At 36.7% G+C, this 17,696-nt stretch overlaps 1 protein-coding gene across 1 annotated transcript in view; it reads left to right on the top strand.

Annotated features, from left to right (window-relative positions):
* Window positions 1–6,203: 6,203 nt before the first annotated feature.
* The window catches only part of UFL1 (UFM1 specific ligase 1), a 32,371-nt gene continuing 20,878 nt past the window's right edge, over window positions 6,204–17,696 (top strand). Inside the window, exons 1-6 of the mRNA XM_054490847.2 lie at window positions 6,204–6,478; window positions 7,664–7,809; window positions 8,902–8,930; window positions 9,823–9,920; window positions 10,852–10,966; window positions 13,038–13,168. Of these exons, the coding sequence (XP_054346822.1) occupies window positions 6,402–6,478; window positions 7,664–7,809; window positions 8,902–8,930; window positions 9,823–9,920; window positions 10,852–10,966; window positions 13,038–13,168 (596 nt within the window). The 5' untranslated portion in view covers window positions 6,204–6,401. The remainder of the gene's footprint in view (window positions 6,479–7,663; window positions 7,810–8,901; window positions 8,931–9,822; window positions 9,921–10,851; window positions 10,967–13,037; window positions 13,169–17,696) is intronic.

Raw genomic sequence — 17,696 nt, forward strand, 5'->3', positions numbered from 1 at the left:
TGTTGAAACAATGAATGAATAAATGAATGAATGGGTCAAAATGAACAAGGTAAAATTTATCAAATAAAATTAATTTTTTCAGCTACAGAGTAGATTAAACCTGGTTTGATGGCAATTTAGATAAATACCAGACAGGTACATTCATTACTGTTCAGTTTAGGCCAAGAGTCCAATTAACAAGTGTAAAATATCTAACAAAATTAATTTCACTGTCTCTTATCTGTTCCAGTCAGACTACATGTAAAATACAAAATTCCTTCTGGACATTACTTTTTAAAATTGACACTAGCAAACTAGAGTTCAACAACTTTATTCTGATTGGGCAGCCAAAATATTAAGAGGTCTGGCAATCTTGTCAGGAGATATAATTGAAGTATATGGGATGCTTAACTTAAAAAAAGAAAACAGGTAGGAGGGACATGCTTCAGATATTTGGAGGGCTGTCATAGGAAAGATATATTACAGTCAGTCTGTTTATCACTTAAGGAAACCATATGGAAGCTACAGGGAAACAGATCTTGCTTTAGCAGTACAAGGAAGAAATTTCTAAGAGTTACATCTGTCCAAAAACAGATTCATTTACCTTGCTAAAAAGGGAACACTTCATCATCTTAAGGATCCAAGCAAACTAAATAATCTTCCAGGGCCTTTGCAAAGAAATTATTGCTGTCTTAGGTAGAACACTAGCATAGATATCTTGAAGAGCCTTTCTGGGTTTATTATGCTATTTTTTCTATAGCCTCGGAGGGTCTTGCTGTCTCCATCTTCAACAGTACCATAACATTTCTTTTCATTAATGTATCTTCTTCCAATTTAATACCTGATGAGGTCTCTGTTCTAAGTCCCATTGTTCTTAGTTGCTAACGAGGTAGTCCTTCTGTGACAGTTAATTTTATGTCAGTTTGACTGGGCTAAAGGATGCCCAAATATCTGGTAAAACATTATTTCTGGGTATGTCTGTGAAGGTGTTTACAGAAGATACTTGTATCTGAATTGGTAGACTGAGTAAAAAAATGCTCTCACCCATTTGGGTGGGCATTATACCATCCCTTGAGGGCTTGAATGGAACAAAGAGGCAGAGAACAGTGAATTAGCTTTCTGCTTGAGCTGCAACAGCCATCTTCTCCTCCTCTTGGACATCAGCACTCCTGGTTCACAGACCTTCAAACTCAGACTGAATTACACCACCAACTTTTATGGTTCTCCAGCTTGCAGATCATGGGACTTCTCAGCCTCCATAATCACATGGGCCAATTACTATAATCTCTCTGTTACTCTGGAGAACGCTGACTGTTCTGTGAAAGGGCCACCATATACACAAAGTTCCCCCCAGATGCCAGAGGAGCTGAGAAATCAAAGAATGAGGTAGAAAAATCCAGTTTGTCAGTAATGGAGATAACTTACAGACGAAAGTGTGGTCTTGGGCAGCAGAAAGACAGGTAGATCTCTAAACCTATTACCTCCCAACCCAGAGCTTCTATACTACAGTGAAAGGGTATAAGTGCTCTCTATGCAAGATAATTAAAGGCAATCCTCCAGAACAGGCAACAATGCTATATATTCATCATAGTCTGTAAACTGTGCGATAACATCAAGGTTGACATGTTCTTTCTCCAGGGACAGTAAATAAAGTAGGAATCAGGAGGCATTCATGGGACTGAGGATACTCAAAAATCACTATAGCAGATTAGCATTTAAGGTGGAGTCACTTTTGTCTCCACACTAATTTGGCTTCTTTATGCTCTTACAATCTGACTTCTATTGCAACCATGGCAGGAAAAAAAGAAACAATCCCCTGTTAAAAGTCACAGCCTGGCTGGGCATGATGGCTCACACCTGTAATCCCAGAACTTAAGGAGGCCAAGGTGGGAGAATCACTTGAGGCCAGGAGTTTGAAACCAGCCTGGGCAACAGAGCAAGATCTCATCTCTATTTTTAAAAATAAATAAATAAATAAATAAAGTAAAAGGCATAGCCTTTTTGCTGTAATAGCCAGTGGGCCTGCATTATTTTCCTTCTCTTTAACTCTGTAGAGTTATTGTTAACTATCCTTCGTCTATAATTTTTTGCTTCTCTAATTACTTTCCTCTTTTTCAGTGGCCTTTTTGCTCTCCTTCTACTCATGAATCATAGTGTTTTCCTAAGGCACTAATACTTGCTATGTTTGGATGTTCACTACCATTTTTGATTATGGGATTAAAATAATTTTTAAATCCTTTATTACATAGGATAATGTCAGTGACACAATTAACACTACGTCTTGGTAATTTCCCTATGTGACAAACAGTGAATACTGATTTGCTTGACAATACCCAATTGTAGTTACTTTATTTTCCTAGTTGAACCAGGAAAAGTATTTCAAAGTTTACAGTTGTATTTTCTTGACAGACAAGGAAAAAATACTTCAAATTTTATTTTTTTTAAATTTATCATGGAGGAACTTTACCAGATCACACTTGATATGCTATCAGGGTAGCCATCAATTCAAATTATAAATGTGGCAATATTTTATTGCCCTTCATATTTTAAAGTGAGTCTAAGGATAGTGTCGCAAATCATGTACAGAGTGCAGCTGAAGACATCATCAATCCTCCCCCATCATCTACATATCAAAATTCAACTTAAGTTTGTAGACACAACCACAACTATTAGAATATTTTGTAGAGAATGGAAGTTCTATTTCCCAAGTCTACACAAAGCTTGCTCTTCAAAAGAATCTCTCATCTGTTATTAAATAGCCACTTGGGATTCTTACCATTATTCTAGGCATGCACTGTATTGATTAAAGCTCTACTTAATATCAGATATCAGCCAACACTGAAATATCCTCCATTCAAATGCTTATTACCCATTAAAAATAACTGAAAATGTAGTTAGAGTATATGGTTGCTAGGTGGAGATATTTAAGTTATATGATCTCAGAGTCTGAACAAATGTGCATCCCATCAAAGGTCTAGACCAGAGCTGTACAATAAAACTTTCTGTGAAGATGAAGATGTTTTTCTAAACTATCCCATATGATAGCCATGAGGCACATGTGACTACTGAGAATCTGAAATGTGGCTAGCGCAACTGAAGGACCACATTATCAATTTTATTTAATCTCAATTAATTTAAATGTAAATCGCTTCATATGGCTATTGAGTACCATACTGGACGAAACAAGCCTAGTCTCTAGAAAATATAACCATGAATTATTCTTATGGTTTCCTTTCTCAGGAATAAATGTAAATATTAGTAACATTAACATAGTACCATTGTACCAAAGTATAATGCTGCACCAAAACATTTACACTGACTTACTCATATAAAGGACATTTATAGAATACAGCAGGTACTATGTACTAGTTGTCATGCTAAGTGCTGAGGAACTTTCAGGAGTTCCTTTAGGAGCTCAGGATATTGAGAGATGCAGTAAATAAGTTAATAAACTACAATATAACTTTACTTGCTATTAGAGGCATCTAAATAAAGAAATGTGGAAACACAACATATAGAATAACTCTGTAGGAGTTTAAAAGGTTTCATTGAAGACTTTAAAGCTGGGATAGCGTGAAGAAATATGTTACAAAATAATATGAGGGGATGAGGGTGGGGGGCGTGGGGAAGTGGACAGGCATTCCAGTAAAGACATGGGGTCCTGAAAGGGCTTGGCAAGACTAGGATACAGCAGACTATTCTCCATGTGTTGTGCAGCGGCAGAGATGTGCAGCTCCAGTCTGACTGTGAGAGTCTTACATAGGAAGCAAGAAGTTTGGCTGCCAAGTGATCACATACTGCCCTAAACTTCCCCTATTGTTAGAATTTTTACACTTTTATTGTACTTATCTTTTTAATCTGCTTCATTAGATTTCTAAATTGTTACAGCCAGACCATGTCTTCCTTATCCACCACTGTGCTCCATGGCATCTGATAGAGAATTAATAAATATGTGTTTTGGGAATGAATGTTTCTGCTTGTTTTGAAGCTTGATGCTCTCTGGAACCACACTAACTACCACCTTCCAAACTACCTCTTTGACTTCTGGTGTTTTCCCTCTTGGTCCATAATCAGGTAGCCATTGTCATTTTCTAGCAGTACTTAGTGGAAGGTTTTATGACTGAGTTACCTGTCTTTTAAATAAAGCTGGGGAATTTAATAGACAAATACGTTTATGGCATTGGATTTGAGTTGCCCACAGTAATGTACTTAGATGGAAAAGAAATTGAAATAGCTCCTCTTTACCAACTCTATCAATATATGATTAAAGGAAATATTTTTATTTTTATTTTAGTTTTTAATTTTTGTGGGTATATAGTAGGTGTATATATTTATGTAGTACATGAAATATTTTGATACAGGCATACAGCATGTAATTATCACATCAGGGTACATGTGGTATCCATTACCTCAAGCATTTCCTTTGTGTTACAAACAAGCCACTTGTACTTTGTTTTTTAAAATGTACAATTGAATTATTATTGACTATGCTTCCGGAAAGGTGTCCCAATCCAGACCCCAAGAGGTTTTTGGATTTCGTACAAGAATTGAAAGCAAATCCATAAAGTGAAGCAAGTTTATAAAGTAAGCAAAAGAATAAAAGAATGGCTATTCCATAGGCAGAGCAATGGCTTGAGCTGCTGGCCTAAGGACATCCATAGTTATTTCTTGATTACATGCTAAACAAGGGGTGGATTATTCACAAGTTTTCCAAGGAAAGGTGTGGGCAATTCCCAGGGCTGAGGGTTCCTCCCCTTTTTAGACCCATATAAGGTAACTTCCAGACATTGCCATGGCATCTGTACACTGTCATGGCACTGGTGGGGGTGCCTTTTAACATGATAATGATTATAATTAGCATACAATGAGCAGCGAAGACGACCAGAGGTCACTCTATTCATCATCTTGGTTTTTGGTGGGTTTTGGTTGGCTTCACTACTGCAACCTGTTTTATCAGCAAGGTCTTTATGACTGGTTTTTCCTGCCTGAGGACCTTCTATCTCACTTTGTGACTAACCTCTTGGGAATGCAGCCCAGTAGGTTTCAGCCTTATTTTACCCAGCCCCTATTCAAGATGGAGTTGCTCTAGTTCAAACGTCTCTGACAACTACAGTCACCCTGTTGTGCTATCAAATACTTGATATTATTCATTCTTTCTAACTGGAATAATATTTTTTAAATAGTAAAGAGTGAGATATATGAACTCCAAATATCTGAGACAGGTCCCAATCAACTCAGAAAGTTTATTTAGCCAAAGTTAAGAACTTGCATCCATGACATGGCACAGGTCCTGACAACATGTGCCCAAGGTGGCTGGGCCACAGCTTGGTTTTACACATTTTAGGGAGACATGGGGCAGCAATCAATGTATGTAAGATAAACATTGGTCTGATCTGGAAAAGCAGGGCAACTCCAAGTGGGGAGGAGGGTTCCAAGTCATAGGTAGGTAAAAGACAGTTGCATTCTCTTATGAACCTCTCCAAATGAAGCAATCAGACATGCATTTATCTCAGTGAGCAGAGGGGTGACTTTGAATAGAATGGGAGGCAGGTTTCCCTAAGCAGTTCCCAGTTTGACTTTTCCCTTTAGCTTAGTGATTTGGGGGTCCCATGATTTATTTTCCATTCATAGATACAAAAAAGAAAGAGAAAGGTACACCTGAGTAAATATCTACTCAACAGGGAAGCAGGATACATGTTCTCTTTGCTTTCCCTGTTTCCTTGATAGCCATGCATACTTATGTTTATATTCCTCATTATTTGATGAAGCTAATCATTGCAATAAGAGAAATAGGAAAGACTCGAACTCTAGACACGAAAGCAATTATACAGCCTTTATGACATGCAAATTTATTCATTCTGCAAAAAAAAAAAGTAATTACTTTCGGTAGGGTCTCCCATGTATCTCCCAAAAGGCAGATTGCTCTGGGTGCATGTAAAAATTAACACGATACCCTATACAAAAGAGAATGCTCAGAGTGAACAGCTAGAGAAGAGAGGCGCCAATGTTAGGCACAGGCTTATCCCTCCCCACCCTCCCCCAAAACAAATGGAGGACTGAAGAAAAAAGAAAAGTAGTTAACACAACCATTACTCTACGGAAATATTAGGGGTAGCGCAAACAAAGTTCTGACGCTAAACTTTACTGAACCCTGCATCCTGCCCACGACCCCCCAGAAACACCTACGCACCACCCTCCTGGCAGCCTCAGCCCCGCCAGCCTCGCCGCGAGGAACCCCAGCGCCGCGGCAGAACCACGGCACTTCCGCCCGCCTCCCGCCCCTCGGGCGCAAGCGTTTGGTGTGTCTGCGTCGGGGGCGGAGCCTCTTGTCCCTCTGCGCGGCCCGTTCCGCCTCTCTTCTCCCACCGCCTGTCGGCTGACGTGTCTTCAGTTCCTCCGCGTCTACTGCGAGTCAGGCCGTGATGGCGGACGCCTGGGAAGAGATTAGGCGGTTGGCGGCCGACTTCCAGCGGGCGCAGTTCGCCGAGGCCACGCAGAGGTGCCCGACCCTCCCTCTCCTTTGTGGAGCCCAAATTAGGCCGTGGGCGGACACGCCTGTATCTGGGACTTTAGACCCGCGGCCCTGCATCCCGGATCTTCTCGCTACTTATCACCATTCTCTCCTCCTCCCTCTGCCCCGAGCCTGGATCGCAGTTCCAAGTCCAAGGCTCGGCGGGAATGTCCGCAGCCTAGGACGCCCTGGAGCCCCCCAGCCCAGCTGCAGCGAGATGCTGGCGCGCCCCGCCCCACCATGGACGGGGCCGGTGATTTCGAGCTGCCTTTATTGAGCATTTCTTTGACCCTCCCTCACCCACCAACCACCAAATCACTGTGACATCTTAGCTATTATACACTTCCTGATCTAGAATGAGCTCGAAAGGAGAGGCTAATCCCCCCCCAGTACAGTACTTGGCAAATAGTATGTTGATCCTTAGAACTTTTTACCCTTTTATCTTTTGTAACAGACCTAGGGCTAGACCCCTGACGCCATCTGTTAGGGCACTGACATTTTCTACAAGCCCACTAACCTTTGGAGGATGTGTCCGGAGGAACCTAACTCTGCTTTTTTAAAATAACGCTAATAGAAGCCTTTCTATTCTTTGACTACTTCCTACCTGCGATGTTTTATTCCTTTTGAGCCCGAAGACAGCAATCCCCTTATGCTGTATTTTCTACCACTGATAGCAAACTCGTAACTGCATGGGTAACTAACATGGGTAGCAGTTATGGTTTCACTAGGCCACATCCCCTGCCTGCTTGCAGACCATGTGTGTAAGTGAGGCAATTATGCACTTAATTTAAAAGAAAATTCTGATTAAACTGGAAATTAGGGCATTTTTTGTTTTGTTTTGTTTTGTTTTGTTTTTCCTACCTAAGTAAATGTCTTCAATTTTCCATTCAGATTTGAAGATTGGAAGCAGGCCTGTAAGAGACAACAGACTTGAAATTTGTGATGGGATGATGTGTACCAATTAAATAAATGATTTAAGCATATGTAAACCTACTTACTCTGAAAGTTTTTTTTTAACTTATTGAATCAGTTAGTGAAAAATACAGATATTGTGATGTAGAAGTTAGTGACTAAACAAACTTTTTAAAAGCCTGTTTTCATACATTGTATTAATTTTATTGAGCACCAGTGTATCAAGTGGACTTTTGAAACAACTTTTTTTCTTTCCTTCAGGTTGTCCGAGCGGAACTGCATTGAGATTGTTAATAAATTGATTGCTCAGAGACAGCTAGAAGTAGTTCATACACTCGATGGAAAGGAATATATCACTCCAGCCCAAATTAGTAAAGAAATGAGAGATGAGCTACATGTCCGAGGTGGTAGGTAATTCTTTAGTGTTTTTTTTTTCTTGGATTTTTGGAAGGGGCAAAAAAAACAAACAAAAAACCCGTAAACATGTAATTGCATACTAAATTATTTATAGATTGTAAGATATCGTTTTCAATTGTTAATTTGATAATCAGGCTTAATATTTTTATTGGATTCATGCAAACATGGTCATATAATTTAAATGAACTCAAATGTTATCACTTAAAATATTTTATCATTTTGAGTTATGTGTGCTATATGTGAATTAATTGTTTCTTTTTACAATTCGTTAATTTATTGCATGACTCAGGGAAGGGTATTCAGCTGCCTTTTATTAGGTGGTAATTGTGAAGGGGGACAGTATCTTACAGGATTATAGATTTTTGAAAATCCAGGCTGTATTTCTTTTTAAGGCTTACTTGTACTTACAAAATTAGGTAACTCAATCCGGTGTGGTGCTACACCAATCATTTTGTATGAAATGCTATTAAAAACACACACAAAGTTGGTTTCCTTTGTCTTCCTAAAATTTGAACAGACTACCAAGCATATCTGAATACTATTTGATTAAAATAGAAGCAATTATGAAAGCATCTCTTCATATTATCAGTGTAACATTGGTCTTTGTCTTTTCTTATTTATCTGTTTTCCTTCATAGTACCTTTGAAATATGAGCTATAATTTGAAATACTTAACAGATTTTCTTATGCTGATATGTAGAAACCTACCTTTTAGTATCAAATAATTGAAAAAAGTTCATCTTAATTTAGTTGTCAATATCTCTTTGATCACAGTAGATAAATTCTGAATTGTGAAGGGAAATGAATACCCTTCATAGATAGAGCCAATTTGTGTGCCAGTTGGTGCTCATAATTGGCCTGATGTTATTTAAAAAAAAAAATTTGAAAGTAAGTTATTGCTTATGGCTTCAGCCATGAAGACTTAGCCATCAGCTAATGGTGTGTATTTGAAGACATTGATTATTCTGGCTCTCTGTTCTATGCAGAAGGACTTTGACCAAAACTTAAATGTTAGAATTTATAGCTTTGGGTTGGTATGTACGCATAGATCATTTAAAATAAATGAATGTCTTTTCTTCAAAGGTCGAGTAAACATTGTTGATCTACAACAGGTAGGTTTTAAATTTATAAAATTTTTGCTTTAATTTCTCAATTTTTTGATACTGTGAATTTGTTCAAGTATTCCCTAATGCTGGTATCATATTTTGTATAGTGTTTATAAAGAAATAGTTATATAAGCCTCGCTGATACACTGAATTGATTTAATAAATTCTGATACATTGAAATGATTTAATAAATTCTGATTTATTGAAATGATTTAATAAGTTGGCCTTATTAAAGAGTTGGCCAACTCTTCCCCAGTTGGCTTTCTTGTTCTTAACTTTTTACCAAATGAACTCATAGTTATTTTATGTAAGTATAGAGTTTATGTCATTTTGGGAGAAAAATCACCAGTTTCATGTTTATATGTTTTTAGTATATGAAAGAAATAGAGAAATATTTTTAAAAGTAGACGCTATTTTCAAAACATACAAATATATATGTCATTACCAAGGTACACTATAAACAAGAAGCCAGCAAATTTTCTGTAAAATGCTATCTGTTATATGAATATGTAATTTACTGCTTTATATAAACGTACTAGCAAGTGACAATGTAATTCCTTAGAACTGAAAATAAATAAGCAATACACCTCTAGTTTTTTATTTGGCCAATGCTTTTTGTATTATTTCAGATTGATTCAAAATTTAAGAATAAGCAATTTCTTTCTTTTTTTTTTTTTTTTTTTTTTTGAGATGGGAGTCTCCCTATGTTGCCCAGACTGGTCTCAAACTCTTGAACTGAAGGGATCCTCCCGCCTCATCCTCCCAAAGTGCTGGGATCCGGACATGAGCCACCATGCCTGGCCAGCAATTTCTTTAAAAATATAGTTCTAAGTGTATAATTTCAAGCTTAAGAAACAATACAAACTTAACATTAATAGAATTTGTATTTGTTTTCCAGGTAATTAATGTGGACCTGATTCATATTGAAAATAGAATTGGTGACATTATTAAATCAGAAAAGCATGTTCAGTTAGTGTTGGGACAACTGATAGATGAGTAAGTACAATAAAGTACAAATTTAAGAGCACTTTATTTTCTTTCTTTTTTTTTAAATAGTATTTAAATTTAGGCCAATTATGGCCAGTTAGACATTTCATTTAGAACTCTTACAGTGCTGATTTTCATGATAAGGTTTATTTCACTTAAAAAGTAAGTGTTTAAGCCACATATGGTGGCATGTACCTGTAATCCCAGCTACTCAGAAGGCTGAGGCTGGAGGATTGCTTGACCAGGAATTTGAGACCAGCCTACGTAACACAGCAAAGATCCTGTCTCAAATTAAAAAAAAAAAAAAAAAAAAAAAAAAAATCAGTGTTAATGTATGGAATACTTAGAAATAATATAAACTTCTATTTTTTTCTTAATAAGAAAATGTAAAACATAACTTTTATATTCTTTCCCATATAATCTCAACTCTGAAAGCAAATTTGTTCCGAGAATGTTAATGAAAATCAAATGCAAATTTCCACTTAAAAAAATCCCAGCATGCCAGCCTGGGCAACGTGGCAAAACCCATTTCACTAATTAAGTTTGCTAATTAAAAAATTAGCCAAATGTGGTGGCTCGAACCTGTAGTCCCAGCTACTCAGGAGGCTGAGGTAGGAGGATTGCTTGAGCCCAGGAGGTCAAGGTCACAGTGAGCCATAATCATGCCATTGCACTCCAGCCTGGGTGACAGAGTGAGACCTTGATGCAAAAAAAAAAAAAAAAAGAAAAAAAAATTTATTGTTTGATTAACCTTACATTTAGCTACACTAATGAGAAAAAAATATTTTTTAGAATATGAGTAATGAGTGGTGTTCATGTACACACACATTTCATTACTTTTGGGACATACTTCATTTCAACAGAAATTAAACATAAAATGAGGAAACAGAAAAAACATTCCTAATTCTTTTTTCTATTATTTTCTTGTTTTCACTATTAGGAATTATTTGGATCGGTTGGCAGAAGAGGTAAATGATAAATTGCAAGAAAGTGGTCAGGTCACCATATCAGAACTGTGTAAAACTTATGATCTTCCTGGGAACTTTCTGACACAGGTATTTTTTTTTCCTAATAATACAATGTGTCTTTTTACCAAAGGATTTTAAAGACTTTGAATGGAAGGGGGGGAAAAGAATGAGACTTCCTCACCATCATTTGATTTATTGCAGGTGTCTGACTTGATATATGTTGTACCAATATATTTGGGGGGTACTTCTAGTACATTAATAGTTCTGAGCAGGCACTTTAAAAATGATTGTAATCTTCCTAAACTGAGAGACATCCTAAAACTAATTTATAGACTAAGTTCTAGGGCTGCTTTGATGCAATTAGCAAATGTACAATAAATGCATGGATTTATTTAATGCTTTTGATACCAGCTATATAGAAACTGTAACCAGACGATTAAATTTCTGATTGCCCAGTTAAATTTTAAGAAATAATTGATGAAGATAATAATTTATAGGGGGTACTACTGGCATCTTGTGAGTAAAGGTCAAGGATGCTGCTAAACATCCTACAATGTACAGGACATCCCGCCAACAAAGAATTTTTTTGTTCCAACTGTCAGTAGTGCCAACATCTTTTGACTTCACCATTTATCCTCTTCTAAACTGTCAGTATGATAGGAAGAAGAACCAAGGAATCTGACATTCTTTTAACTTTAGGTATTTGTGTCAGTACTCAAATATCTTATGTATAATAACAATGCTGCCTGAAAACATAGGCTGTTTTCTTGTTTACTTTTTTCTGTTTTTTTGTTTGTTTTTTTAGAATCATAGAAATTCATTTGGTAGAGTGGAAAGGACGTAAGCTTTTGAGATTTTTAAAAGACCTTGATTTGAATACGGTCTGCACCACTTCTTATTTGACATTAGGAAAATCATTTCATCTCTTTTATGCTTCACATTACATATCTGTAAAACAGGAAATAACGTCTTTTTTATAGGCTTCATTGAAATCTAGTGAAATACCTTAACACAATGGAGAAACTAAATAATGCTAGTTCTTTTTATATTTACTGAAACAAGGGAAAAGCCAAATCTCTCTTTAGGTATCTATCACTTTAAGAAACTCCAACTTGCAAAATTGTCCAAACCGTAATTGCATGAGATTAATGTATGATACAAGCAGATTTACTTACTCATATTAAGAAAATGAGCTTCCCTAATTCCATTTAAAATACCATTTATAGTATAGATCTGTTTTATATAGTATTTCAGGAGCTGAAGTTATATTTTACATGGGCAAACATATGTTAATCACAGGACAAAAAATATATTTTTAAAATACTTCTTTAAAGTATCCAGCTCAAATCCAAATGATTTCTTATAAAACTGTTTCTGAATACATTTTAGAAACGTAGTTTTTAATATGTTTCACTTCCACTCTGAATATAGCAGTATTCTAAAAGCTCATTAAGTTGTTTGAAAAACATTTTTCTATATCATAAAAATAATGAGCTGAGCTGACTTGAGTAGATTTAACTTATCTTAAAATGTGAAATATGTCCAAACTTATTTCAGATGTACCTGATGCCAGTCGTAGTATAGCTGTGTAGAAATACTCTGCTGAACTTGAAAGAAGGTTACCAAGAAGTCAGATTATCTGCCATAGATCTTCTGGACGGGGATAAATTTGGATTAGAGAGGAAAGCTTTTGAGGTCTTATGTTTCCCTATGTTGCAGAATCTGGAATAACATTTATACTTCTGTTAGTATTAGAAGTTCCAGAAAGGGTCTTCTCCAATACCCATTTGTATGTCTTGGCTCTCTATATATTGGAGGCTGCCTATATCTAGAAACCATCATATCAAATAATCATCATATTGATAGTCATTTTTATGTTAGAAATAGCCCTCATTAACAACAGATAATATGACAGCTCAACCTTTTAACATGTAAGCAAGCAATTTGACTCATTTCTTGGCTCTGCCATGAGATAGTGAACTTTTCTAGACACTGAATCTTCACTTTAGTTGATATATCTTGTAATCTATGCTTGTTGAAATTTCTCAATCACATGATTGATACCTCAGCAGGCAGCATGACTTGAGTATGACTATGCAAATGCATATGTGTAATTCTTTTCTTTTAAATTAATAAAAATGTACATCTTTACCCACAGGCACTAACTCAGCGACTTGGTAGAATTATCAGTGGACATATTGATCTTGATAATAGAGGAGTAATTTTTACGGAAGCTTTTGTAGCTCGACATAAAGCACGTATCCGTGGACTATTCAGTGCTATTACCCGGTAAGTATATTTTAAAGTATATATATTTGCACATTTCTTTGATCATGGTTTGCATTTTTTTCCTAGCAGCTGAATCTTTTTCTTTGTTTTAATAAAGTCTCATTTAGGACCCCAGTTTATTAAACAGATAAAAGGGCAGCTTTTGTAAAATAGAAATTGAGATTCCAGAGTTCTAGAATGCAGCCTCTCTCTCCAGTCAGCATCTCCTTCCTCTCCCTACCTTCACCACCCTTGTGACCCCATACACACTTCTGCAGAATGCAGTTTAAATACTGCTGCCCAGATCAGTATATAAGTGTCACCCTCGAATCATGGAAAGAACATGCAATTTAAAGTCAGAAGAATTTGGTTCATAGCTTTATCACATAATAGGCACATGACCTTGAGCAGATAAGTCAGTCGCCTAACTTCTTTGGGCATCATATGGGGCTAGGGAATTTTATGACATTTTTTACTTTCTAGCATTCTATAATTGTAATGAATAACTATGTAACTTGCAAAGTCACTGACTTTTCTAAAATAAGAATTTCTGAAATATTTGGGTATGTGTGACAGACTCCAGCATAGAATTCAGAAAACCTGTATTCTCAATTATCTCCTCTTTCCTGTGTCATCAACTTCATCTCAGTGGCTATATGCCCTATCAGCATTTAAATATGTCCAAAAGTCTCCCATTTTAAAACAAACCTCTCCGAACCCTTTTATTCTCCATCATCTATCATGCTGTTTGTTATCTCTCTTAAAGTGAACCTTTTCAACAGTTGAAATCTACATTCAGTGTCTCAGTTACCTTCTGTCACTTCTTAACCCACCTCTCTAGCTTCTACTACATATATAGCACTGATGTCTCATTATCTGTAAGTCTAATGGATACTTTCTGTTTATTTGACTTGACTTTGCAGCAGCATTTAACTCCAGTTACAACTTCCTTCTTGAAATACTCTCTTTTTTAAAACATAACACTTTAGATTTCTTCTCTCTTTTGGCTGCATCTTCTAAGTTACCTTTTCTAGCTCTTTCTTTCACTATCCTTTAAAGTTTGACGCCATCTTTTCTTCCCAGTTCTGTGCTGTCATCTTAGGTGATTTCACATGGCAGCCACAGTGATTTCTCTTTTTGTCATTCAACAAATCAACAAGCATTTGTTGAGCACCTAATGCATGTAAGGCACTGGGGTACAAAAGGGAGAAAGTTAGAAGGAGAGCGTGTATTCTAATGAAATGATTTCCTCCCTCCCTCCCTCAGTGCAAGATAACTTTTTTTTTTCTGAACAATTTGAGAGGAAGTTGCTGACGTGATGTTCTATCATCACAGATACTTTAATCTGTATTTCCTATAGAAAGGGGCATCATCCTATATAACTATAATACAGTCATCAAAAACAGAAAATTAACATTGATTGATTACTACCATCCAGTCCTTGGAGACCCTTTATGTTCTACTAGTTATTGTAATAATGTCCTTTATAGAAAAAGGATCCAATTCAGGATCACAGATTGCATTTAATTGATAAGAGTCCTTAGTCGCCTTCAATCTGGAATACTTACTTGATTTTTCCTTGACATTCATGACCTTGACACTTTTGAAGATCACAGGCTGATTGTTTTATAGAATGTTTATTGTTGCTTGTCTGCTGTTTTTTCATGTTATACCTATTTGTGTTATGCATGTTATGCATAATTTTTCATATTCAGGTTGTATGTCTTTTGATAGGAATATCTCAGAAGTAACACTATATTCTTGTTATTGAATCTTATCAGGTGGCATACAATTTAGATTTTTCCTAATAGAGATACCAGCTAGGCTTGTAAAGCTACTTGTTTTCCTTTGTAACTAATAAGTATTTGTGGGGAGGGCAATTTGGGACCATGGACGTTGTCCTGTTCTTCATCAGACTTGCAGTTTATTCATTCATTTAAATCACTATGGACTCATTATTCCCTAATTTATTTATTGGATTATAATCTGCTGTCATTATTTACATGTTCATACTGGCCCTGATTTAGCTAGTGGTAGCGCCTGCAGGTTGTCTTTTGCATGCTCCCATCATTCTTGAAACTTTCTTTTCTTTCTGGCTTAAGATGTTCCAGGCTTAAGCCTGGAACTGGCTTAAGATGCTCAGTTCATACTTTCCCTGTCCCAAGCCTCAAATCAGCCCTTTCTCCAGAGATCCCTGCTTGCTTTTAGCAGAGTATGGGATTTAGAAACCAAGATCTGGATACTACATTACTTATCACTATTTGGTTCTCACTGCTCCCAGGCCCTCTCAGAGTAGACAAGCTAGCACAAGGGCCCTCAATCCCCAGGCTGCCAACCAATACCAGTCTGTGGCCTGTTAGGAACCAGGCTGTGCAGCAGGTGAGGGTGGGCAAACCAGCATTACCGCCTGAGCTGCTCCTCCTGTCAGATCAGTGGCAGCATTAGATTCTCATAGGAGCGTGAACCCTATTGTGAACTGCGCGTGCAAGGGATGTTGGGTGCCCACTCCTTATGAGAACCTAATGCCTGATGATCTGAGGTAGAACAGTTTCATCCTGAAACCATCCCCCACAACCTGGGTCCGTGCAAAATTTGTCTTCCATGAAACCAGTTCCTGGTGCCAAAAAGATTGGGGACCATTGAACTAGGAGATACACATACACATGTACATACACCCCTCTATACATCTGTATTTCTGTATCTTTATGTGTATTGAAAACTGTGAGTTTGTGCTGATACTTCCATTTCTAGTCCAATACCGTAAGTTTCATTTCATTCTAGTTTCCTTCTTTTCCATGTTTGTAGCTTTGTTCACTGACTAAGAAAAATCTAACTCCTATTATCCTTAATGTATTTAGTTACTTGATTAATTCCCCTTATGTGACTGGTTTCCCATTGCTACTGCAGCTCCCTTTCTCATGGGGGTGTTCTCTTTATTCCATGTAGGCTCTGACAGTCTGCGCCAGATCACCCTCCTAACACAAGAAATGGATGGTTGTTTCTGGGGAAAGAAACTGGGTAGCTGGGTGGTAGGAATGGAGAGGGATTCTTCAGTTTTGTAACTTTTTTGTACCCTGTTCATTTATTACTTTGTCAAAAACTAAAAACTAAAAATATCTTTGTTCCTATTTATAAATATTTACCTTTTTTCTTTGACTAACTATTGTGGTGATAGTAATTTTCATCAAAATCAGCTATGTTTTTCTCATTCATAGTAGTCCTGAGTTTTGCTATATGGAGGTACCATCAAATAATGAGAGGAAAATAAGTTTTGAGCCTCAAAAGATGTTGCTAGGTTGTGTGGCTTCCAGATAGTACCATTTAAGGCACCATATCTTCGTATTTGTCTCTTAAAAATAATGAACCATCCCACTTCTCTAGTCTAACTTCAAAGGAGACACCTGCACCTCTGACTTTTAAAAAGTTCATATTTTTTGTTTTTATGGATATTTCTTGTTATTATGGATAGCCAGAGAGAAGAGCAGGAAGCAGTTAGTGAGAAGAATGATATATGTAGGTATACTAAATATGTTGTATTCCAAATTGACATAAAAATTCAGCTAAAGTTTCATCATACAAAAAAAGCTAGAAATTTTGCACAACTCAATTCATTGTTTATTGAACACCCACAATAAGCTAGGTACCTAGACATTTTAAGATGAAGTCCTTCAAGGAGCCTTCTACATTTTTGTGAGGATGTGTTTGCGTAGAAGGGAACAAAAGACAAAAAACATGAGAGGTTGTAACGATTATAAGGTAAACAAAGGAGAGCAAAATTCACAGAGGACCTAGACCTTGTTGGTTTGGAGGTTTGCTATGGTTTGGATGTGGTTTGTACCCACCAAAACTTATGTTGCAGTTTGATCACCAATGTGGCAGTATTGGGAAGTAGGACCTAGTAAGTGTTTGGGTCACAGGAGTGGATCTCTCATGAATAGATTAATGCCCTCCCACCAGGGTGAGTGAATTATTGTTCTCATGGGAATGGATTAGTTCTCAAGAGAGTATATTGTTGAAAGGATTATGGCTTCATTGGTTTCTCCCCTTTGCTTCCTCTTTCACTACGTGATTTATTTATACATGTCTGCTCCTTTTCCACTTACCACCGTAAATTGAAGCAACTTGAAACCCTCAAAAAATGTAGCTGCTCAATCTTGAACTTTCCAGTCACCAGAATCATGAGCCAAATAAACCTTTTTTCTTTGTAAATTACCCAGCCTCAAGTCTTCTGTTACAGCAACACTAAACTGACTAAAGCCCCTGCTGTGCTTCCAGATAATTTAGCTGAAAATTTTGAGTAAAACAATTTAATAAAAAGCAAATTGATCCTAAGAATTTGGTAAAAATAATAATTTACTCAAAAACACAGAAGTTTTAAATAGTCAATTCATTTTCATACAACTGTTTCTGCTTTCACAAGTTTGAAGTAGAAAATATTTACAATATCCTAAATAATCAACAATGGAGGATTGAAATGTTAGAATTACTTAAGTTGTTTTGTTATATGCATTAAAAATGAAAACAGACTAACTAGAGAGAACAGGCATAC

The sequence above is a fragment of the Pongo pygmaeus genome, chromosome 5 (assembly GCF_028885625.2).
Source record: "Pongo pygmaeus isolate AG05252 chromosome 5, NHGRI_mPonPyg2-v2.0_pri, whole genome shotgun sequence".
NCBI lineage: Eukaryota > Metazoa > Chordata > Mammalia > Primates > Hominidae > Pongo > Pongo pygmaeus.